Below are 25,888 nucleotides of genomic sequence, written 5' to 3'. Positions count from 1 at the left end.
GGCCATGCTTCTTGTACAGCCTGCAGAGCCATGAGTCAAATAAACTCATTTTCTTTATAAATTACCAGACTCAGTTATTCCTTTATAGCAACACTAAATGGGCTAAGTCAACTGGCTACAATCAATTGGACCAGGATGGATACGTGGACCAAGGTGCAACTCTCCAGCAAGGAATAAGACCTCCAGTAGGACAGTTTTGACCACTGGGGTGGTAGTGTCACATGCTGCACTACCCTAAGCAAGATGAAGGACGACAGAGGAAGCTGGGAGTCTCTAAGTGTCATCCACACAGGATAGACACAGTGCTGAATGCGGCAGCCCTGTAGGTGTCCAGAACCTCAACAGCCCCCTTCTTCACCCTCTTTCAACACCACCCCTGGCCCTGAAACTTGTCGAACAGTAATAATGGGCACCCACATCCTCTACACTACCAGCCCAAGTCCTCTGAGAGGAAGTTAGGTGTCACTGAGCCAACAAGAACACAGCCGTATCAGGTGGAACCACTTCAGGGGAGAGGTCCCAGAGCGGTGCAGGCTCTGGTGGACACGTTTTGGGAGGGAGTGTTGAAGGATGGTAAAGGAGGGGCCTGGTGGAGGTTCTGGACACCAGAGGGCTGCTGCATTCAGCATTACGTCCATCCTATACAGGTGACACCTAGAGACTTCTGGCTTCCTCCAGCTCCCAACCCACATTCTTGAGGACTTTAGAACAGCTGAGTCAGGGGACAGGACAAACCTGTGATACCAGATCAACTATCAGCCACATGCACCTGTGTGGGGAATGTCTGGACTGAGAGCACAGGTGTCCAGCCCTGGGACCAGGCATGGGGAATCGGGGAGGCACATGGACTTCCTTCTTTATTAACATGTACTTCTTTCTAATAAAGATGTACTTCCTTATTACTCAATAAATATGCCCGCTTCTCTTTAGGCTAAAGTTGAGAACTTAATTTAATCATTATATACAGACTAGAAAAGATCATTAACTAATGTAGGTGTTTAATCCCTTCTGCTAACTTGGAATCCATTCTGAAGCAGCTGATTGCTCCTACCTCCCATCCCCACCCCAGTGGTCCTCAAGCCTCAAGGATGGAATCACAAATCCCATTTTTCTTCAGCCACTTAGCCAGCCTTAGTACAAGGCCAGGCACACAGCTAGGTGCTCAGCGGATGTCTGTTGATTACTAAGATTTAAGTCAACCAGATGTCCCGATTGGCCAAGCCAGTCCAGGGCTCAGAGACCCTCTAGGTAGGGATACAAGAAAGTCAAATGGTAATTTCTGCTTCAGGACACAAAGATATGATCCTAAGCCATACTGCCAGGCATGAACACTCAAGCATGAAGCAGAGAAGCCTACTGTTTTTGTTTTTATTGAGACAGTCTCACTCTGTTGCCCAGGCTGGAGTGCAGCGGTATAATCTTGGCTCACTGCAACCTCTGCCTCCTGAGTTCAAGCGATTCTCCTGCCTCAGGCTCCCAAGTAGCTGGGATTACAGGTGTGTGCCACCATGCCCAGCTAATTTTTTTTAATTTTTGGTAGAGACTGGGTTGCGCCATGTTGGCCAGGCTGGTCTCAGACTCCTGACCTCAGGTGATCTGACCGCCTCAGCCTCCCAAAGTGTTGGGATTACAGGCATGAGCTACAGCACCTGGCCAGAAGCCTGCTCTTCACTCTTCAAATGCTAATATGAGAACAGCAGTAACAACCAAACAGAAAATAGCAGAGGAGGAAGAGGAGGCACCGTGGGGCGTATTTTAGAGCCACTCCAATTAGAGTATCTGCCTGGCAGGCCTCTCCCGTTTGACAACCCGGCATCCCCACATGAAAGCCTACTTACCTGGTATGGACACTCAAAATGTGGCATCAGCAAAACCAGCAGAAACTTGACGTCTTTTCTACAGAGACCAAAGTTTTCAAGGGCATTTTAAATGCAAGGACAGAAAGGGAAATAAATGGAAAAAGAATTCTGTTCTCTTTATTTAGAGAGCAAGCTTTAAATGATAGCAGAGCTCAAACAAGCTTTCAGTTCAGTTGTCCTAAGACTGGCATTAAGGAAAGCCATCAAGGGTCTTATACCTACTTAATGACATTTTAAAAGAGAAGTTCTCTTCCTTTCTTCCCTCTGTGGGGATGGCTGGCAACCACCTACCCCGGAGCCACAGACTATTTCTACTGACCCTGAAAATGCTAAGCACAAACAAAGCATCCTGCATTTGTTTGACTTTACATTTCACTCTGCGGGTTCATGGTTTTGGCAAGGGCCTGGCCGACTGCCAGTGATGCTGGTCTCTGCAGAGGAAACAGAGCCAAGCAGGCCCTCAAAGTCATTCTAGGAAGGAGATGGCAACTGAGTCAGGGTCCCCCCTGTTCCTACGCACAGCCCATAGGACTCTCTGAAGCCTCTCCTGGTTCAAGAAGAAGAAAGTTAAGAAGATTTGAAACTGATGGGATTCTGCCAGAAGTGGCCAAAGGCAGTGCAGTGACTATCTCCTGGGATTTCTTATGCAAGGGGTCCCAAAACTCAAGACACCTTGTCCAAATCCCATATGATGACAAAATGAATAGTACAAGATGGCTGACTCATTCACTTATTCAACGAACATCTGAACATCCTGCTGTGTGCCACGCTTTCTGAACACTGAGGATATAGGGCCCAGTCCCAAGATATTTACCACTCTACTGAAAAGAGGACCCTCCCACCCCGAGGGCTGCCTTGCTACATGGTATGTGGCCATGGCCAGCAGTGACAAGAACCGCAGCAGCTGAAGCTGACATATCAGGCTGTGGCTCACAAAGGGCTCACAGTCTTCTTGACAGCCACCAACTGAGGTTCTGGGATGACAATCACAAAACCACTGCTCTGACTGCCATGTTCTGCAGAGGCAATCTGTTCTGGGCACCTCACGTACCATCTTAGTGCTCAGGACAACCCTGACAATGGTACTGTTATCGCCAGCATTACACTTGCAGCAAACCTAAAGGCTGGAGAGGGCGATTCCCTTAGCTCCACAGCTGACAAGAGAACAAACAGATTTTAGCCCCCGGACCCTCTGAGTTGAGGGTTCACTAGAAGCAAAGGCAGGGCTGAGGATGCCTTAGGCAGCAGCACAGACAGGTGGCAGACAAAGTGATTCAGCCCCAACAGGAAAAATCAACTATGGGGTTTTAAAACAGCAAACACCGTGGAGGAGAAAGTGGCAACATAAAACACACAAAGTGAGAGTTAACAGGGTTCCAGGGCGGGGAAGGAGGACAGCAGCCATTTCTCCCAAGAGCCTAGACAGCCATGCACATCAGCCTGTCTACACCGAGAGCTAGCCCTGCCACCAGCCAAGCAGGCCACCAGAAGCACTGAGGACGTTCGGCCTGAGCAGGGGAAGAGGCGTCCTCTGAAAAACAGGCCATGCTTCAGGGGCCCAGGCCCCCAGCTGGGGCTGAAGCCTGGGTTGTGCTGGGGGCGTCTGTCACCTCTGAGGCTAGGCCAACTCCCTCCCAGGTGGGGAGGCGCTTCTGTCAGCTGCGTCACAGGCTTGCTGGTGGCCTCACTGATTCTCCGGAAAGGGCTTTTGCAAGAAATAGAATATGACTTCCCTTCTCAACTCTTAAAAAGAAAAATACACACACAGTTTTCAGTCTAGATCCCAAATAACATGAAACCTTAACCTTCAAAGTATTTTAACAGAAGCAACAGTGGCAGCTTCCATCTGCAGCTGAACCCTCCAGAAGGGTTTCGATTTGTACCCGAGGCCCTCTTGGAACAAATGAAGAAAAACCAAGGGCTCACTGTCTAGATGCAGCATCAAGCTGGTAGACAGGTGCTACCTTAGCCCAGTCCCACCGACCAGTCCCACCCACCAAGGGAAGACAATTCTCTCAGGGTCTCCTGACCAACGCCAGCAGCAGCACCAGCTCTCCCCACCCCAACCCCTGTACAAGATCAAACTGAAACTCACCCTGTGATTGAGGGAAGACCCCAGCCCCGCAGGCCACTCACACTCATTCTTCACCTCTGCCAAGAGCACACACTACTGGCAGGAGTACAACAAGGCTGATTTTTATTAGGAGGAAAGAAATTGGGTTTCTCTTGTTCCAGACCTTCCTGACTCAAGGGAATGCCCCAAAGGATGGCTACTCATCAAGAGAGAGGCGAGGCTGACGGACGGATGGCTTCTCAGCCACCTGGCCACACTTCCTCCCCCCAACACCAATGTGCCAGCACCCACCACAGTGTCCACGGTGTCGCCTGCTCAGAGCAGTGGACCCATATCCTCCCACATCCTCCATGTCTAGATCTAGTATGCTCCAGCTCCCAGGTGGCTGGTGACAAGACAAAGCCCGGGAGCCAGTGGCAGAGACCACAGCCATGGAGGCAGAAGGACAATGGCTCTGGCTCGGCAGCCCTGAAGAGTAAAGCCCACTCACTGGGCCTTGTTAGATCCTGCCTGACACAGGGACGGCATTTACCTCCATCCAAATGGGAAGGAAGAGCGATAACCCACAGGGCATATGGGATAAATCGAGCAGATGACTGGGACTTGGCAGATCGGTGCTGCCAACTCCCCAAAAAATGGAAATTGCAGCCCCATTTACAATGCATGGCCTGATGTCCTGATTACAAGGGTGGGAAGTTTCCTAGAGGAGTATAGATTATTTAGCAACAGAGGCATAAATAAAGTAGTTAGATGAGTAAATGCTAAATTAAGAGGAAGAAAAATAATGGTTTTCTGTGAACTCATAAATGCTCATTTTCCTGGGTCACAGAACTTTTCAGGGCCAATTAAAATTCTGTCAACTATGATCTCAAAATACTAAAGAGGCACACAGTGCACTAACTGGTACAGTGTGGAAGGGCTGGCTGGGAGCAGTGGAGGGGACACAAAGAACAAAGACAGCGACTTTCCCTGTTCAAGGATAGAGAGAAAAACAAGACTCCCAAACGGCGTACCAACGCAGCAATGCTCATCCCCAAAATAGGCCAGCTGGCCTTGGGGACAGAGAAGGGACAGGACACCAGTAAGGGAGCCACGGTGGTGGCGTGAGGTGAGTGTGTTGTTGGTCCTTGGAGCAGGGGGTGTGGGCTAAGCCTCAGCATTTAAACTCACCTCTCTCAGAATTTAAAACCACCTACAGACAAGCAAGGGAGGAACCACGGGTTGTGAGAGCTAGAGTTACCTGTCCAACTGCTTGAAAACAGGTGAAAATGACCCTAGAACCAAGGTTGTTTAAGTTCATCTTTCCCATCACCTACCTGCCCCCTAAGCGAGTCTCATCAAGCTATTCTCCAGCACGACTGCAGCCTGCCCATTTCTCTCCTTTTCCTGACTGCAGTCAGCATCATCATGTCAGCAAGAACTAAAAAAAGGCCAGGGTCAATCCAACTGGGGTTCTCCTTGCACGTGTGCACGGGAGGAGGCAGGAGGCTCCTCTAAGGCGTTTCTGCCCAGTGTCCCCTGGGATCTGAAGTATCAGCATCACCTGGAGCTCAGAATCTTGGGACCCACATCAGATTTGCTGCATCAGAATCTGCATTTTAACAAGATCCCAGACCGTTCACAAGCACACTGCATCTCAAGAGGTACTGGAGCAGGGTACAGCACACCCCATTCTATAATTGGGAATGGGCTCATCCCTGAGACCTTGAGAGGTTCTGCTACCATTGTTTGCCTTGAAAATTATGAATGTACTGATAACATCTACAAGTGGGAGGTTGTGCCAGTTTTACCTGAAAAATGAATATCCACATGCTCTGACTCAGAATAATCAGCAGAAAGCCCTGGCTAAGTGTTGGGGACCCAGAGAAGCAGCCCCCACATCAACCAGCACCGCACCTGCAGAGGAAATTCTGGATCCTTTTGAAAGGGGTATGTGGTTTGGTTATCCCAGGGCTCCACAGCCCTAGGGAGAAGATCATTCTCGTCTCTTGCTGAGAGACCTTGCCCAGAGTCTCATCTTCTTTGAAAGCAAGTCAAATACTAGAATTTGCAACGGTGAGTATCACAAGGGTGATGCGGCAGAAAAGCCATGAGAGATGCACACATACTGCAGGTGAAGCTTAAGAACACCCAGCTTGGACCCCCATTGGTTCACAGGAAAGAAGGAGTTTCTTTTATTTATGCCCACAAACCAGCTGAGGGCCAGGGTGAGTAGAGACACCAACGGGCAGATCTGAAACCCTACAGACGATCAGCTGTTCTTCCCCAGTAATCAATCAAAGAGCACAGTCAGGGTTATGGGTGGTGGGGAGTAAGCCAGCCCTTCCACACTGTACCAGTTAGTACCAGCCAGCCCTTCCACACTGTACCAGTTAGTGCACTGTGTGCCTCTTTAGTATTTTGAGACCATAGTTGACAGAATTTTAATTGGCCCTGAAAAGTTCTGTGACCCAGGAAAATGAGCACTTACGAGTTCACAGAAAACCATTATTTTTCTTCCCCTTAATTTAGCATTTACTCACCTTTATCAGAAAGGGTGATTGGGGGTGAGGGGCACTAGTGTTAAGACAATGAATACACAAGAACAGTGAAAGTGTTTTGGAAAAATCAATGCTCAGTCTTCGCAGCCCAAGTACTACTGAATGCCCAGCCAAGGCAGAACGAAGCCATGGAGCATCTAAGGACTCTGCAATTTGAGGTTGCCCTTGTGGCGACAGGAGTGCCATGCCTGTTGTCAACACTTGTAGCAAGGGGAGGGGGCCAGTCAGTCAGGGTAGGATCAATGCTGTCTTAGGCTGACCCCTGAGGTTAGGGAGGCGGGGAGTCATGTTTAAGTTAGCTGACACCACTCCACATATTTCTTCTGCAAAGACTTTACTTTGAGAGAATTTGCAAATACTGAAAACCCAAGGTGTCTGAGCTCAAAATCTATCTCTGGTCTATAAGCACTGAGGCATATGAGGTGACAGTTTAAGAAGGAATCAATATTAACATGTACAGGTATATAGTACGTGACTATGTATATGCCATGGGTAAGAGTCATTTAGAAAAAGGTCAGTAAAATGCATGAAAGATGTATAAGACCATGTAATGGCCACCATTCAATCCCAGAGCCCAGCAAATGGGTGAGATGCTGGTGCTGGAACACAGCACCCAGGACCCAAAAGTGGGGGGCTCCCACAATAGCAACCCAGCCCCAAAAGTGGGGTGGCGCCAATGGCAGCACCCAAGCCCCAAAAGGGGAGGCTCCCGCCACAGCACCCAGGCCACAAAAGTGGGGGGCTGCACTGCAGCACACAGGCCCCAAAAGTGGGGGGCTCCCACAAATGCTTATTTCTCAAAAGCAGGTCTGCTCTTTGGAGGCTGCTACCACATCACTTCTCACCCCTTCCTGGTTCCTTGGTTCCCCCCGAAATATAAAATTCTACTAATATTGATTTTACTACTATATTTATCTTGACCAGCATACAGATAGGCCCTGACTTAGGTTTGGTTTGACTTAGGATTTTTCAGCATGAGGATAGTATGAAAATGATATACATTTAGTAGAAATTGTACTTTTAAGTGCCCATACAACCCGTCTGTTTGTCACTTTCAGTACAGTATTCAATAAATTATATAAGATGTTCAACATTTTATTATAAAATAGTTTTTGTGTTAGATGATTTTGCCCTAAGTGTAGGCTAATGTCAGTGTTCTGAGAATGCTGAAGCAGGACAGGCTAGGCTATGACGTTTGGTAGGATAGGTGTATGAAATACATTTTTGACCTATGATGTTTTCAACTTACAGTGGGTTTATTGGGATGTAATCCCATTGTAAGTCAAAGAGCATCTGTGTAGGATAAAGGGGGGGGATATAACAACATTTCATTATTTCAATAAATTGTACCTCTCAGAATTGTTTCCTCTGAATTGAGAATTCCATTAGTATTCTAGGGCACGTTCCGCCACTCCTCTCTTACGAAAGAGGCACTCCACCCAGCTGTATTTCTTTTTATCTATGTCTGTAAAACAGTAAACTCCTTGAAGCTATTTCCACTGCAGTCTTTGTACATAAAACAATAATTTAACACTTGCTATAATTGCTTTAAAAATATGTGCACACACACTCGTTGGTCATTTAATTCTTATTTACCCTTAGGTCATTCAAGTAATTGGTATAATAACTTTAAAGGTAAATCAAATCTTATTAATGCTTTCTACGTACTTTAAAAATTTGTGTGAAGTACTACTACCAGGAAGAAACATACAGAAACAGTTTAATATCTGCTTCCTAAAAAAGGTTTTTGACTTATTTAGAGTCTCAGGAAACTCTGCTGGTTTTGATTCTTCCAGGAAATAAGACTGTTTGAGGAAACTGCTAGAGGAGTTTAATATGGTTTGGACTGTGAGTTATCAATACATTAAAAGCTACAATTCAAATAAGAAACTACCCAGAAACTATAACACACAAGGACTATCTTGGATATTAGGATGCAAGCCTGCCTGGCCTGTTCACAGATTGGCCGGGGAAACCATCCACATCCCCAGTGGGAGCGAACCTGCTGTGCAGGGAGGTATGCCCTGCGCTGAAATATCTGATGGTCTGGTCTGAATTTTGGAAGCACCAGAGTGACTTTATAACCAGGACCAAATGTCACATAAATATCGATTGGCTTAAAAATGCATTGAACCTCTATTTTGCTTATAAAATTATTAGACACTGTGAGGAAGAAAAGATAAATAAGATAGGCTCCATCCATATGCTAACATAAATATAAAAGAGAAAGAAAACAAAAAGAGAGAGGAAGGACTAAGAGTTCAGAAAAAGAGACCAGGTGTGACCAAGAGTGGTCAAAGAAGATTCTAAAGAAAAAGTAAGAACCAGAGCTGGGCCCTGAAGGAGGAGGAGAGTCAGGTGTAGAAAGGAGAGACATAGAAAGAAGAAACAGCACGCCTCACAGGAGGCCCCTGGTAAGCAGGGGCGTGGGGGTGCATGGAGGGATGCACAGAGTATGAGCAAGGGATGCAAACAAATCCACTAAAATAAGTGCTCCACTCTCTGTTTTCTTTTTTTTCCTTCGGGTTTTTTCTTTCTCTTTTTTTGTTTTTTTCTCAGACATAGTCTCACTCTGTCACCCAGGCTGGAGTGCAGGGGTGCCATCATGGCTTGTCGCAGCCTGGACTTCCCCAGGCTCAGGTGATACTGCCACCTCAGCCTCTCGAGTAGCTGGGACTACGGGAGTGCACCACCACACCCAGCTAATTTTGTATTTTTAGTGGAGACAGGGTTTTGCTATGTTGCCCAGGCTGGTCTTGAACTCCTGGGCTCAAGTGATCTGCCCACCTCGGCCTCTCAAAGTGCTTGGATTATAAGTGTTAGCCACCGTACCTGGCAGTGTTCTGTTCTCTGCAGCTGAACATTTAACCTAGGCCATCCTATGCCCTAGGTCCATTCCCATTATCATCTCATTTAATCACTGATAGAAACAGTTTCAATGATTAGAAGTTACAATATTGCAAAAACAAAAGCTATAGCAAAAAACTATATATATGATCAATAGGGCAATAGTTCCTGTGGTGCAGAATCTACACAGTCATCACTTTCCTTTCCTGAAGCAGCAACACTGCTGGACTTGGAAGACAAAAGCTACCCTGGAGCGGGGGTTGCAGGGGAGCAAAATAACAACCCCCAAAAAGCGTTACTTCCTCCCAATGACTGGTATGTGCTCCTTCTTGTTGGCACACAAAGAAGTAGGGTGTTAACAGCTAAGACAAAGAGACCCTGGGTTGATATTAACTTACCTTCAATTTACCTCCAGCTAAATCCCACCTTAATTGACTTGACACTTTTATTTGAAATAAGTGGTTTAAAACAGTGGGCTGATGAGCCCCAATAGTAAGAAGACTAAGCTTTACTGTGTGTTTGTCTGTTTGCTTTGCTATTAAATATTCAACAATATATGTGTAGGATTTAAGTGATCATTTTCTCTTCGTATGGATATGAGTGTGCTGATAAAGCTGTTCCCATAGGGAAATGCTGTTCTCACCAGCAAGCCAATCTCCAGACTCTTTCAGAAGAACATTAAGTTGCGTCCTTCATGGATTTAGATGGCAGAGATAGTGTTTCTATTTAATCATCTGCTCACCACAAAAGGAAGGCACACTAACTTCAGCAGGAAAAGTGTACATTAAATTACTTCTGAGGCTCCCCAAAGATTAAGGCTGGTAGTTTTGGGATTGCATTACAATTAAGTAATAATGAAAGAGAAATCATGTCTTTTGATCAAATAATGCATTAATCCTACCCTACACTGAGTAACCTTATTCACTCTCTGGGAATGTTGACTTTTTGAGGTAATTTTTATTTCTCATTCTGCAAGACAGGAAACAGGGACAGAGAAAAAGAGAACGGCAGGCATCAAGGAAGACAATGGGAGGAAAAGCGCCCTGGAAAGCTCCCTATTAGGAATGAGTATTCGTTCACAGCATAGAGAAAATCCCAGGTGGTTTTAATGGAAGGGTGAAGCCATTTCTTAAGGGTCAGCACACACAAAGCATTTTCTGCAGAAAAATACATTTTGCCCATGAACCCCAAATTCATGGTATCTATTACCTTGGGCAGGGCCAGGTTGCAGCTTAGGAATCCTCTTTACTACCTAAGACCAGGGTTCACTAAGCAATTAGCAGAACATCCAGACTCTCCAGGGAGGTATTTGAGAACAAGTTTTTCAAGCACTTTAAAAGCATTTATATATACCTAACATGCCATTAATCATTCTTATCTGTTCATTAAAGCACTCTCCCTTAGGACCTCCACTTGCCAGTTCTTTCTCAGCCTGGTGCTTTTTATCTATATACCTGAAAACTAGTCCATTTCTTTTCAAATATATTTTATAATTAAAACACTTCATTAATTCACATGGGTGTACTCCACCAATTACTCTGCATTTTCAGGGTTTTATTAAATATACAGAAAGGCCATTCTCTGGAGGGTCTTTGTAGAGACTAACCAGGCAACTGAAGCTTGGTTTCGGAATACATTTTCAGCATCTGAGAGGTTTTAGAGTCACCACTCACGTCGTGTTATCAACCTCTTGTCCGTATCCACACGTTGCCTTCTTCTGTCCCCCACCAAAAAGGAAGTGCAATTTTAATTCACTCTGTGATCTAATTGATCTAAACTAAAGGTGGAGGGGAAATCAGATACTGTAACATCGGAAAGCAATCAGTTTGAAACGTTATGTCAGTGGGGATTTGACTATACCTCTGCCTGTGACTCCCCCACACCCACATCCGGGCCTCTGCTGGTTCCTGGATCCGTCCATCCCAGCGCAGCCGGCAGGGAGGCTCCGAGCAGTGTGAGATGCAGCCAAAAGCCTCCTGGTTTCATTTTGTTGAGTCTGTTGAAGAAATGGCAAATGCTGAGAATAAAACATTGTGAGATGGATATAGTAAGTCACAGTGAGTTAGTATGTGTTCACCAGAATCAGATAAACCTGGGTTTAAATCCTGGCACCAAACTTCTGTTCTACCTTGAAGAAGTTATATTACTTCTGAGCCTTAGTTTACTTATTTCTAAAATGGCAATAATACGTACCTCAAAAGGCTTTTGTGAGGATTGAAGGAGTTAGTGTCAGGCATATAGTAAGAACTCTATAAATGCTATCTGTTACATGGAAACCCATTTGAAATGCCACCTACCATTACATCTACAAGAACAAACCAGGGTGAGGCAGCTGGGTCACCTCTATTAGGTTGCCATATAGCCATGCCTCAGTTTCCTCAGAAAGCATTTGGGGCTGGGCACACAATTAGTGCTCGAGAAATTATGATTATGGCTGGGCATAGGGGATCACACCTGTAATCCCAGCACTGTGGTAGGCCAAGGCAGATGGATCACTTGAGGTCAGGAGTTTGAGACCAACCTGGCCAACATGGTGAAACCTGGTCTCTACTAAAAATACAAAAATTAGTCAGGCACAGTAGCAGGCGCCTGTAATCCCAGCTACTCGGGAGGCTGTGGCAGGAGAATCGCTTGAATTTGGGAGGCGGAGGTTGCAGTGAGCCGAGATCACACCTCTGCACTTTAGCCTGGGTGACAGAGTGAGACTCTGTCTCAAAAAAATGAAACAATGATTAAGAATTCTTACATCTCTGGCACCTCATTTGCAGCTGACACCTCAGTTTATAAGACAGTGAGCTTGAAAATGGCATCATAAGGTCTAATATCTTAGTTTCAAGACCAACCATTTTGTAGCAGAATCCAAGCATCAAATGATAACGGAATTTCAATAACCTTTAAGATGTTTCCTGAGACTCACTAACATTATTGTATACAGTCCTAAAAGACAAGAAGTGAGCAATTCGAGGTAATCAAATAATTACATGGATGAAAAAACTAAGCATCAGCTACAACAAATATTCAAGTCCAAATCATGTGCTAAGCATTGTGCTAAGGAATGAGGACACAGACTATCTTTTTTTTTTTTTTTTTTTTGTTGAGACGGAGTCTCGCTCTGTCGCCCAGGCTGGAGTGCAGTGGCCGGATCTCAGCTCACTGCAAGCTCCGCCTCCCGGGTTTACGCCATTCTCTCGCCTCAGCCTCCCGAGTAGCTGGGACTACAGGCGCCCGCCATCTCGCCCGGCTAATTTTTTGTATTTTTTTTAGTAGAGACGGGGTTTCACCGTGTTAGCCAGGATGGTCTCGATCTCCTGACCTCGTGATCCGCCCGTCTCGGCCTCCCGACACAGACTATCTTACTTGTCCAATAAGCTGTACTTTTTTGGAAGAAGTTTTCTACTGTGAACACAGTCCAACCATAATTTCAGTATTCTGATTATGAAACATAACCAGATACAGCTCATTATGCAGTACTTAGAACTCTTACTCAAGGAAACTTTAGGGGTTATTGATTTCTGCTCATACCAAACAATTTAGTGCTTAATCACATATGGTTCATACTGCATCCTGATCTAGGCTGGTAAGTTAAAGACACCGGAGCTCCTTGGAGGCCAGCACCCAGCATGAACTGGCCTAGGGCTGGTCCAGAGCAGACATCCAAGTCAGAAAGAACTGGGTGCTTGAGGGACCTGGCAGTCTACCCCCGCTCACTGCCATAGGCAACAGCTTTGGAGCATCCCTACTTTAGACAATGGGGGTGGAAGTTGTCACACAGTCACTAGTGCTGAGGCCAGGGCTGCCAAACAATTACACTCCTGCCACATTCCAGGTTTCGTTTGGCTGCCGTCCACATCCAAATAGAGCTGCCTCTCCACATTTGCTTTATGTCTCCAGCTTGAGACAGAAATGTCCACAGGGAGGAAAAGTCAGACTCAAAACTGTGGGACTCTAGCACTGGCCCATGAAAAGGCAAGGTTATAAGGTACGACTATCTTTTAAGAGAAGGTGGCCGGGCGCAGTGGCTCACGCCTGTAATCCCAGCACTTTGGGAGGCTGAGGCAGGCAGATCACGAGGTCAGGAGATCGAGACCATCCTGGCTAACACGGTGAAATCCTGTCTCTACTAAAAATACAAAACAATGAGCCAGGCGTGGTGGCGGGCACCTGTAGTCCCAGCTACTCGGGAGGCTGAGGCAGGAGAATGGTATGAACCCAGGAGGCGGAGAGCTTGCAGTGAGCCGAGATCGCGCCACTGCACTCCAGCCTGGGTGAAGAGCGAGACTCTGCCTAAAAAAAAAAAAAAAAAGACAGAAAGTGTCTGCTTGTTTTTAAAAGCTTCCATAAGCTCCCACTCCTATATCTGTTTCTTCAGTCACTCATCTTTGACATCTGTTGACAAAGCTGAGCTACTGGGGAAAGAGTCTGGGTGGCCAGTAAATATAATCTGAAGGTCACAGTATCACCATCAGTACCTGCCCCACACTCTGAAGAAGGCAGAGTTGAGTGGAATAGTGCCGCTTCAGCTGCCACCCGGGAGACGACTGTGAGGACTGCGACAGTCACGGCACCCCCTCCCCCGCCCCCCAATGGCTTCTGCACTCTTGATCCAGCGGTCTCCCTAAGATGTGTGAAATCTTACAGGGAGGAAGAGCAGGAAAAAACAAATAAATCATGTTCAGGACTAAAAGAGAATAAAACTGTCTTCCCCTTACTGCAACCTGTTTTTCTTGTTTTCTTGAGATGGAGTTTCACTCTTGTAGCCTGGGCTGGAGTGCAATGGCGCAATCTCGGCTCACTGCAACCTCCGCCCCCTGGGTTCAAGTGATTCTCCTGCCTCAGCCTCCCGAGTAGCTGGGATTAGAGGCATGTGCCACCATGCCCAGTTAATTTTGTATTTTTAGTAGAGATGGGGTTTCTTCATGTTGGTCAGGCTGGTCTCAAACTCCCAACCTCAGGTGATCCACCTGCCTTGGCCTCTCAAAGTACTGGGATTATAGGCATGAGCCACCACGCCCGGCTGCAACCCATTTTTCTAAAAATAAACAAAGTAATTCTCTATTCTCCGTAAGTGATCCTCTTCTGATCACAGAGCCACTTTCCAGAGACTGCAGAAAACAGTTAGTGGATTGTTCGAATTTTTAAAAACCAGCCATAGGAATTTAAGCTAGAACTAGAAAGACATTGCTTCTTACTCTCATTAATTTTTTCCTACTTACCTACTATCAAACATTGCTCACAGAGTAAACACACAGAATAAGGTCTACTTTTCTCCCTTTCCATGCCTCCTAGCTCACATAAACTAAAAACAGCAAGATAATCCAAATCTATGCTAGTTAACGTACAGATGTCAACTCCTGGAGGTATGAAATATACAAGCCAGAAAATCTGGTATTTAACTTTTGATCTGCTTTGTCATCTAAGATCAATTACGTTTTAGGTTTTGGTACTAATGGGTAGCATTAAAATACAATCTATTCATTTCAACTGTGATTTTGGCAAGCACCAAATCAGTTCATAAGAGGAGGCACCAAGACTGCTGGTTTCTGGGTTGTGTTTCAGGAAGCCCAAGATTCAAGCCTGGAGCTTGGCCTGGAGTTGCCACTGGTTTTATCTGGTTTGTGTTTATATTTCCTGTAAGAATTTAATTGGAAACAGGGAAACACGTGAACCAGGCCAACTACTGAAATACTCACGGGCAGCTTGTTTGTAAAGTTTAGCTCGGTCTGCCTACCACTAGCTGTGATTTCATTTGCACTGTGGATGTGTTTTAGATGTCATTTTATACTTACAGTGATTGACAATCCATTACATCTACAGCACCAACAGCCTGGAAATTTATAGCTCAAGTTTTATGACAGTTCAGTTCATAAAAAAGAATTAATATTGGGTCTAAATCAATTTTGATTATCTGTCTAATAATCAAATAGAGACTATCTATTTGGATAACACTTATATAGCAATTACGATGTGTCAGGTACTGTTCTAAACACTTCACAGGTATTAACTCATAACTCTCCTTTTTCTACTCCATGATGGGGGCAATGATTATCCCTTAATCAGATGACAGAGGAGATGGGGTCACAGAGAGGTTAAGGACTCTGCCACGGCCATGTGGCAAACAAGTGGCAAAACTGAGATTCCAAGTCAGGCATGCAGACCCACGACATCTCTTCTCTTAACTCTCAACTGCTGCTGCCTGTCTTTTTTGTTTTGTTTTGTCCTGCCTGTTTTGTTTTGACAAACAGTTGTTTTTAGTATAAAGGGGAAAATCTAGAGACAGTAAATTAGGAGGCCCTGGCCCTGAGACTCTCCTTTCCTCTGAAAGCTGCCAAGAGCTGCTCTCCTCCTCATGGCTCCGACCAAGGGGAAAGAGCCAAGCTGCTCACCCTTAATTCCCACACTTTACCCTGGGATGGGGGCCCCTCGGCAGACTCTCCTCAGTCCTCACTGCTGCTCTATTTATGGGCTAAGAAAAACATATGGTAGAAGGAAGGGAGGGAGGGAGGGAGAGGAACCATGAAAAGATGCACAGAATCCCAGGCAGATGCCCCTCAGCTCACAGAAAGTGCTGGCATCATAAGGCTAGTCACTTTGGAGAAGTAACTCTGTTAACAAATTAATTACTCCTCAAATTCAAATTGCCCTACTGGCCTTCAGATAGAGGCAAATGCAAGAATCTCACCATTATAGAATCGGGAAGGTGCCATTCATAAGGTCACAAATCCCCTTTTTTAACCTAGAGCTCCTTTTGAGATCAATTTAGATTAATAAGTTTAATTCAATCCTTGCTAAGTCCTAAGTATTAATTATAAATCTACCTAGGATTGTCCACATATAAAGAGCTGAGACTACCTTTTGTTCCAAACAAGTCATAAAGTACACTGACTTGATACTTAAGCCATCTGGTTTGGAAGGGAGGTGTTTCATTGCTTCCCCTGTGGTTTCCTACTTGAGCTTCAACAGACATTCCCCCAGTCAGGAGAATCTGGTGCTAACCTGGCTGCCGCATAGATAGGACCCCAGAAGACCAGAAGGTGGACGAATCCACCGGGGTTCGAAGACAAATCAGTGGCCAGGCCTAGACTGGAACCCAGGCATCCTGCCCCCGGGGCAACTGTTTGGTTCCTTATATTATTGCACACTTACATCTAGAGTGGAAGTTTGCATTCTCTGTTTAGATAGGCAGATTTTGCTTTTCTTAACGCTGAAGGACCTCCACTAGATTGTCTGCCTCCTTGTGAAAACCACAGGATTTTCAGGTGTTCTAAAATAAGCTAATATGTGTGTTATTATTTATCTGTATTTAGAATTACAGAGGTACTACAGGTTAGTATGATGTAACATTCCAAATACTGACTTGCTTTTTGAAGAAAAGTATGACATAGGAATGCAAATTGTTAGGGAGAAATAGGTATTCATATGAAAATACCAAAATCTGCCCCACTCAGAGAACACACACAGGCATGTAAGCTGTCTTTATTGACCAAGTTCACAGGCCAGAGAGAAGCAATTCCATTAAACTGGCAATGGGTTTAATACAAACTTCTCTTTCTATTCCAGGAACCAGCCGTCTTGGGAAGAGTGGGAATTCTGGCCCTCAGAGTTTCGGTGGCATTGTTCATCCATTCTCTCTCTCAGCCTCTCTCCCAGAACTTGGTAACTTTACCAGACTAGCCATTAAGGATTAGCCATATAGAAATGGCTTCTCTTTGTAACCAACAGGACCAGAAATTACAAAGATGAGTTGGCAGAACCAAGCAATGCCACCCAGCCTTGAAGAGAACAGTCAGATTTGTGACCCTGAAGCATCTACATTCTTAGCCTTTCCAGATGAAAAAGTATCTGCCCTACACACACTGTAGGTAGCATTTTATTCATGGCATGTTGGCAGTCAACATATAAAAATCAACTGGGAGCACCAAAACCCTGGAATTCTCTTCTGCATGTCTGCTCAAATTTAAAAGGAAAAAAAAAGCCACATCAACCTCAACCTGAAACCTGTAAGGCTATATGGGAACCTCTCAGAGGTAGGGAACTTAGGACCCTAGCTCTGATTTGTGAGTGTTTTAGAAAAAAAGAAAGTGATGCAGATTTCCTAAGACAGTCCCTAAAATACCAACCCAGGGAAATTAGGCATGGAAATATAGCAAGCTAACCTTGCAGCAAGCCATAATGAAGTTAAATTGCATTTCCTATTAATTATCTACTCTATATCATTAGTTAATTCTTTCCTAACACTTGATAAATTAGATGCCTAAATTATTCTACGTGCCATGTATAAATCTATGATATTCCTATTTACTATGAAGTTTAACACAGACACACATGTGACTTCCAATAACCTTTATCCTTCCAACCTTCAGGTTATACCTCTTAAGTACCACATTCTCTTGACTGCAGTTCTATTTTATTTGAAGTTCCATGCCTTATGTTATGCATTGAGACAGAAAATGTAAAGCAAGATGTGCTCCTGAAATATCTAATTGCATTAAGCTAGGAAGCACACGACTGACCACACATAAGCAACTCAAGAAGGTTGAGTTCGCAGAGAAACACTCAAACAAGGCTTAGGAATTAAGGTAGTTTTATGAAATAATGACTATTCAACGCCAGTCTCTGAATATACTGTTAAATCAAACAAAAGATCATAACGTGAAGTTCACGTTTAAAAAATCCTACAACCCTTAGTAAAAGGAAAAAAAGTCCTCAGGGACTGACTGGTCATGGTGGAAAAATCCAACCACCTCTTCCCTCACCCACCTCCAGGGCACAGCCAAAAGGATAAAAGTTCTCCTAATACCCAGAAAAACAAGCTGGCCCTTTTCCAGAAGAAAAAGAGCTTTCCTGGAATCAACAAAAATTGAGGATGATCATAAAATTCTAAGAGAGAAAAAAGCACTAGGACAACTCTAATGAGCAATTTTAATACATTACATCAAAGTGGACTATTTTCTTGTGTGAACTTTGGTTCAGTCTGAAGTCTTGGGAGAGGGTGGTGCCTTTTTTCCCTAGGATGGGAAGGAAAAAGCGAACATTCAGCAGACTATGGCGGAAATGGTCTAGTGACGCTGCAGTGCCCAGTGCCTCCTTTCACAATGCTAAGATGAGAAGCAGACACGTGCCCTGGAGGGCATCTGCTCATGTGTCCGGCTTGAGCTCCTGCCTGAGAGTTGCTGCGGCTCTGGAGACTCAGAAGCCACATCACTCACGCCTCTGACCATTCCCTTCCCAGGTGGACCCCCCACAAGACCACTGCCCAGACCCAGAGCCTATCCTGGGGTCCAGAGGAGCAGGCACAGAAACTGGCACCTGGCCCCCAGGATTAAGAAGACACTATAAAAAAAAAGCATCGCTGGTTTCCCCTAAATTTGGCAGTAGGAAAATAACTTCGGACTTTCAAGAAGAGTCCTAGTCGCTCCCTGATCTGTCTTTTCCCCTCACAGATTGTGACACAGGCCCATTCCCGGTGAATATTTTGGCTGGCAGTTACTTCACCACCTATTGAAATTCTGTTTACGTTTGGCCCAGAGAACCTGGACGGATGTTTGTATCTCGGGGGCCCCATCTAGTACAATTCCTGGTGCACAGGCTTGCAACAAATTTACGAAGGGAACAGACCAAGCTGTCGGCGTTATTTTTCACTGGCGGAAAGCTCAGCGGAAGCGACACCTAGAGGGGACCGGCGGGCTGTGGACGCGTCATTCATCAGTGTCGGCGGCCCGCGGCCGCGAGCGAGGGCTGCTGGACAGCGCCCCGGCACCCGCTCTCGGGCCGCTACACCCACCTCGCCGGGCACGCCCCCGCTGACCTGCGCACACCTAAAGCACTTGCCGCGCCGCCGGGAGGCTCGCCGCGCTCCGGAAACCGAGAAACCCCACCGCCTCGGCGGCTTTCCGCTCCCGCAAGAGTTGCGGGCACAAAGTCCTCAGGTGGCAGGCCTCGGGCTGGCGCCGCTTTGTCAGCTGCAGGGAGCCCCAAAGACTAGCCCCGCGCTAGTCCCCAAACTCGAGGCGACACGCGTCCAAAGCAGAGTGCTATGCCTGCCTCGTCCAGGTCCCTCCCAAAACTCAGAACTCGTCTTTGCTTTGCGGGCGCAAAGAGGGCGAAGATCATCCACAGTGCAAGCTCTCTTAGGACCAAGCCCCCAGCCCGAACGCTGAACGCCCCCAACACACTGCTCCCTAGACACCCTCAAGCGAGTACCCCGGGCCGCTCGCTCTGGACCGCCGCCGGCTGCGCACAAGCAGCGCCGCAGGCTGCCTGGAGTCGGGTCATGCACAGATTCCTTCTTCCCCAGCCTCACACTCGGCAGACCCCGGGGTATCTGGGACCAGGCGAGGCACAGCGGGCCCTTTGGGCTGCAGCGAGAAGACGCAAGTTTCCCCGCAAAGCCACGGGGAGGAGGTGCTGAGAATGCCTGCCCTGCGCCCAAGCCCAGAGCCAAGGGCACCGGGTCCGGGCAGAGGGGCCCCGCTCGCCTGGCTCCGCCGGGGCCGCTTGGGGTCCTGAGCCCAAGAACGGCGCCTGCAGGGTTTCGGAGCCAGGCGCGAGCTACGGGCTTGGCCCGAGCCCTTCTGCGGGGCGCCCCGCGTGCCAACCGGGTCACTCCGGTCCCCACCGCAGACCCCGGCCACGAGCCTCGGCGTCCCAGCCTCTACCTCGAGTCCTGGCCTCGGCCGGGGTAGCCCTAACGAGCCCTGGCCGGGTGGACCCTTCCCCGCGGGCAAACTTGGCTCTCCCGGCGCGGGCAGTAAGGACAAACAAGCACCCGCGCCGGGCCCTGCAGCAAGATGTGGGGCCGCGGGCGCCGGGACCCCAGTGGGGCGCAGCGGGACCGGCTGGTGGCAGCGCCAGCGGCATGGCATCTTCCCCGGGCCCGCTCCGGAGCTGCGCCCGCGTACCTGAGACGGCCGGGGCCGAGGAGAAGACCAGGTGGCCGGACTCGGGCGGGAGGGAGGGAGCGCCCCGTGGCGGCGGCGGCAACCTGGCCCCGCGTCCTTCGGCTGTTTCTCGGGCTGTCAGCGGGTCCCGGGCTCGCTGGAGGCTGTTGAGGCTCCAGCTCCCTGAGCCGCCGCTGCCCGCTGCTGTGCCACGGCCGCCGCGGCTGCCCTATTTCTGCCGCCGGACTGGAGCCCGTGACGTCACCCTCCGGGCCCCGCCTGCCCAATCGCCGCCACCTGTGCGCGCCGCCCGCCCGCCAGCCGGTCAGACCCGCGCGGCGGCCACGGCAGGTGCGCGGAGCAGGCGGGCGCGCACGCGGGGCGCGATGACTCGGGAGCGCTGGGGCGATCTAGGGCCCGGCGGGAGGAGGGCCGGCGTAGCGCTCCTGCCTCTGGCTAGCGTGGAGCTCCGCAAGTGACAGCCCCTCTTCACCTCTACCCTCCTCCAGGCTCCTTTCTGGCAAGGTTCCCCAAGGCTGTGCTCTCCAGGCGCACGGGGGCGGTCTCTGAATCTGCGGCCATTGCTCGTGGAGTCCAGGTGGGCTGGTACACCACAGCAGGAGAGCTGTCCCTGGGGACAAAGTGGGTGAAACCCCCCCACTGTTGAGACCCAACAACATGTGAAACAGCAAAGGTTTTCTTCCTCTTTCCTGAATCTTCCCTCTTCCAACTACAGAATCTTAAGACGTTCTGGGCATACAGGGGCAATCCCAAGTGACATTTGCCTACCTGACCTAGCTGGACCCAGAGGGTCCCTTCTCCCTAACAAGACATTTCCCCCTCCTGATCCCATCCCCAAACCTGGGGCTCCCAAACTTTTCTGGGTCCCTCTTTAACATCAGCAGCTTTTGAAATCAGTCTTGGTTCCCGAATGAACTAGAAACACCTTTGTAACAACTAGAGCCCCATAAATGGTCATACCACAGCCTCAGTCTGGCAGGAAACTTAGGCGGAAGCCCCTACCCAGGCCAGGCTGATGGCCAGGAGCCTTTCTGAGGGCCTGCCTCCTGCTCTGGCTGCGTGGGCACCAGGGGCCTTCCTGGCTTAGGTAAACAGAGTCCTGTCCATGCCTCTGTGATCTCTCCTGGCCTGGGGGAGGTGACAGAGGGGATTTTTTTGAGGATGAAGGTAGTTAAATATAAGGAAAAGGGGAAGAATAATGGAAGGCTAACATGAAGAAAGAGATATTACATTTGTTTTTTCCTTCCAGATTGTCCTGCTGCTGAACTCCTCCTATGCAGCAGGCACTGTGCTATTAATAATTGCTAGAGATACAGCAGTGAATAGGCCAGCGTGGTCCCAACATCACACAGTTTTGGTCTGGGGTTCAGCTCTCCCTCTATCACTGCCCAGCTATGTAATGCAGAGCCAATCGTATCTCTGCTGTAGGTATCAGTTTCCCCACTTGTAAAATGAGGGATTGGACAAAACCTGGTTGACTTCCCATGTGGATACCATGATTTTTACTCAGAAGGATAAAGGCTACTCCATCCTCAGTGACCCTGGGCCCTAACCAGCGTGATGCTCTCTCGGATTTAACTATGAATCTTTGCCAAGGCCACCATGACTGAACTTCTGAGGCTGGCTAGGGGCCAGATTCTCCATGGCAGGACTTGGGAAGGGATGGCACTTTTCATCTTGGGAAACAGAAAAGAGAAAATAAGTATAAAAAGAAGCAGGGAAATTTGGAAATGTGCTGTGCCTCCCTCTGAAATTTAATTCTAAGTCTGTGGTCAGGAAGGTACACCATGGCTTAGAGGCCGGATTCAACTCTCCTGTCAGACATGAGGTATTTGGAAAAGCAGATTTCTGTTCTCAGCTCTGATCACAAAGTACCTGAGTCAGCCTAGTGGCCTTATTACATAATCAAAGCAGGACTTTGTGTATTTTTTGTTTTTTAATAACTCAAGGTCATATGTAAATCAGGGTCTATAGATTGACCAAGATCAGAAATAGCTCTGTTTAATGCAGTGAACAGGCACTGAACTTCTACATGCTTCCCAAAGAAGTAGAAGAAGGTAGTTGCTGCAAACCAGATGTATGGAATATTCCTTAGAGAGAATACTAACATCCGAAGTGAGCTGTTTGACTACTGTGCATAAAATAAGAGTGAAATTAAAAGTCACCTTGGAATGAGAAAGGTGAAGTGTGAATGACAAAATAAAACAAGGCTCCAGGGAAGCAGCATCAGATGCCAGTAACCTTGACACCTCTTTGAATTGCTCTGTGCTTTTACCTCTCAGTGTAATTTTTTGTTTAATAGTACACCCCAAATTGGAAAATAGGCTAGATTTCACACAGAGAATTTCAAAATTTGTCTGAAACCCGGTTTCAGAACTTGCAAGCATACTGATTCTCAGTAGCCAACTAGGATTCTTGGGGGAAAAATAGTTAAGTTTTGAATTTCATGTAATTCAGTAAGTTTGGAATAGGGGAGCTAAAAGGAAACATAAATTCCAATTGCTGCCCCCAGCCCCACTCTAAGTTATTGGTGAGTGGTTCAGCCAGAGACACGTATAAAAATGTTATTAATATACTTTTATAAGCTCAAAAAGTTTAAGCAACCCAAATTTTTTTGCTTTGCCAGTTTAAAATCTTTTCTCTATTTATAATCCTTACCAAAAACACAAAAATATGATTAAAAAAAAAAAAAAAAAAAAAAAACTACTGCCAAATGACGTGTGTCTCTTTTAGGTCATTTCAGATTACACTTGCATATCAGGATACTCAGAGATGACACATAGCCATGGGGATCAGGAGGGAGGAAGCAAGGCAGACCCAACCAAAAGTATCTGCATCACTAACTGTGGGTCAGCTTACCCTTGGGAGTCCCCACTAGGCTGGTCAAACAGTGCCTAGAAATACCCATTAGAAGCCAGACCGGGAAGTCATGTGAGAAGGTGGGAAAAGGCAGGAAACAATCTTCCTTGTCTTGCATAATATAACATTCTGCTGCCTGTTAAAAAAAAATGTTTTTGTCTTCAAACCAAACCATGCAGTTTACTGAAGAGCCAGCCCTGTGCTTAGGAGAGCCCTGGATGGGAGGCACAAGGATGGGGTCTCTCTCCGGCCTCAGCCTCTACGGCTCAGTGAGCCTGGGAGAGTCATACCTTTCCCAGATCTTGTTTTCTCTTATTTCAGCTGGGAACTGGGGATGGGTAGGTGGGAGGCAGTCATACTAAATGAAACGTCTAAGACCATTTTCAGTTCTAAAGGTCTATGCCTTTATTTTGCCAGTATTTATAGAAGTTCAGTTATTCTGATCTAAACAGAGCTATGATGTTGAAGTTTTCCTCTAAGTCTAATATTAATGCTTATTTTAAGATGATAATTCATTAATCATCTAGAAATTAAGGGAATGTTGGCAGTAAGTTCAAGATCCTAGACCTAAGACCACACAGACATCGTTTTTAACTTTGATTCAGGGAGAAAAGTAGCTAGCATGGAAATAAGGTATTCATTCAAGGGACAACTGTGATTGGGGAAATTTTTCAAGACAAAGGAGAAGTGGTATAGAGTAGGAATTTTAATGAAGAAGTTGGGATAAATGAGAAGATGCAGTGATGGAAAGGGAATTGTGAATGGTACAAATGGAGGGAGATGAACATAAAACCCTCACCATGGCATTATTACCAAGGCAAATTCCCATGAAACTCCCAGGGGCTGGACTGATGGCAAAAGGGGACCAAGAAAGGTGCTGATAACAGGAGGAAACTGACGTCTGCTACTCTTAAGAATGTATTATTTACAAGGGACAATTGGGGATGAGATGTCCAGGCCTACAGCCATGAAGTATTATACCCTACTGAGCACAGGCAAAAGGAATGAAAGAGGAAACATACTAAGAGGAGAGTGAAGAGAGGGGCCAATTTCCTTTCTTCAAAAGGGACAACATAAATTTTTATCATGACCCTGTTTTCCAACTCACCAGTATAGAATCGTAAATAATGTGAAAATCTAAATCTGTCTATGTATCTATGTATGTATGTATGTATGTATGTATCTATCTATCTATCTATCTATCTATCTATCTGATTTTAAAGGTGAACTGCTACCTTAGGGAGCTTCCATTCTTTTTTTTTTTTTTGTCTTCTTTTCTTTTTGAAACAGGGTCTTACTCTCTCACCCAGGCTGGAGTCCAGTGGTGGGATCACGGCTCCCTGCAGCCTCAGCCTCCCTGGGCTCAGGTGATCCTCCCACCTTAGCCTCCCAATAGCTGGGACTACAGGCATGCACCACCACACCCAGCTAATTTTTATATTTTTTGTAGAGACAAGGTCTCCCTATGTTGCTCAGGCTGGTCTTGAACTCCTGGGCTCAAGCAATCTATCCCGCCTTAGCCTCCCAAAGAGCTGGGATTACAGGCATGAGCTACCTAGCCGGCTGAAGCTTCCATTCTTCTAAATAAACATTCTATTCAAATGAATATGCAGTGTTATGGTGGGTCACTGCAAGGGCTATGAAGACAACTATCCAACCTTCAGGGGTATAAGATGGTACTGGACTTAGTTGACAGGACACCCTAGATCTAAGCAGCCATTCTGACCTCTTTGACCCTAACCTGGACCAGGGCGTTGGACACGTATTTGCCTTGCTTCCTAGCAAGAGTGACCCTATTAACTGTTCCATGCCATCTCCACAGTCTTGGAGCCAGGTCCCCTCTGCTGTTACTGCCACTACTTCAGATCAAGAAGTCCTGTCTGGCTGGGCACAGTGGCTCAAGGCTGTAATCCCAGCACTGTAGGAGGCCTAGGCAGGCGGATCACAAGGTCAGGAGGTCGAGACCATCCTGGCCAACATGGTGAAACTCCATCTCTACTAAAAATACAAAAAATAGCTGGGCGTGGTGGCACGGGCCTGTAGTCCCAGCTACTCGGGAGGCTGAGGCAGAAGAATCGCTTGAACCTGGGAGGCAGAGGTTGCAGTGAGCCATGTCGCACCGCTGCACTCCAGCCTGGGCGACAGAGCGAGATTCCATCTCAAAAAAATAAATAAATAAATAAAATAAAGTCCTGCCTGAGGCACCAAATGACAGTAAGAAACTGGCCTCCATGCCTATGCATTTGTCAGACTCAAGACCTGGGGCTCAGGCTTCCCCAGAAAACTCCTGAAGAGGTTACTCAATACAGCACAGTTAATGCCCTGAGGGCTGGACTTTGACCAGTGGGAGACTGGGCACAGGAGGAAACCAGCAAACAAATTCCCCCTTGTTTCCCTGGATGGTCTCCATGGAGATGCAGTGCCCCAAGTCTTCTTTGAAGATACCCTGGAGGCCCAGCACATACACAGCTGCACTTGTTACAAGGCTGTGGCCTGCTCAGCATTTGAGCTTTCTCCTTCCCTGCACCTGCTTCCCTAGGATTATCCTTCTTGTTGATAAAGTGTTAGCTTATAAACTTTGCCTCCAGTTCTGTTTTCTAGAGACCCCAGACTGATAGAAGTAACTGGAAGTAAGAGTGGTGACTTTTCAAGATGGCAGAGGACAAAGTTTTTTCACGGGGGTGCTTAGGCAGAGATATGATTAGGTGAGGCGTGACATACGAGAAGATCTAGCTGGGAGGGCATTTAGGCAGAAGGCCTAGCAGGTGTAAATAAGGAACTGGCTGATGTAGCTAAGCAGAGGGATCCAGG

General features: G+C 47.0%; 1 protein-coding gene and 1 long non-coding RNA gene across 3 annotated transcripts in view; one reads left to right on the top strand and one right to left on the bottom strand.

Moving 5' to 3' along the window:
* Positions 1 to 20,450, bottom strand: part of FSTL4 (follistatin like 4) — a 420,406-nt gene extending 399,956 nt beyond the window's left edge. The window contains exons 1-2 of one of the 2 annotated variants that reach the window (XM_033181231.1): positions 20,219 to 20,450; positions 11,181 to 11,316 (exon numbers count right to left, since the gene is read on the bottom strand). In XM_033181231.1, the coding sequence (XP_033037122.1) occupies positions 11,181 to 11,306 (126 nt within the window). In that variant the 5' untranslated portion in view covers positions 11,307 to 11,316; positions 20,219 to 20,450. The remainder of the gene's footprint in view (positions 1 to 11,180; positions 11,317 to 20,218) is intronic. The other variant, XM_033181230.1, reaches the window with a different exon arrangement.
* Positions 9,167 to 20,114, top strand: LOC117065871. Its single transcript, XR_004430067.1, has 3 exons — positions 9,167 to 9,318; positions 11,146 to 11,153; positions 20,104 to 20,114. It is a non-coding gene; the product is annotated as an uncharacterized LOC117065871 (long non-coding RNA).
* Positions 20,451 to 25,888: the final 5,438 nt, after the last annotated feature.

Source organism: Trachypithecus francoisi, unplaced genomic scaffold (genome assembly GCF_009764315.1).
Source record: "Trachypithecus francoisi isolate TF-2019V2 unplaced genomic scaffold, Tfra_2.0 Lachesis_group2, whole genome shotgun sequence".
Classification (NCBI taxonomy): Eukaryota; Metazoa; Chordata; class Mammalia; order Primates; family Cercopithecidae; genus Trachypithecus; species Trachypithecus francoisi.
Note: the sequence above shows the minus strand (reverse complement) of the source record. Positions and strands in the feature narration are given on the sequence as shown.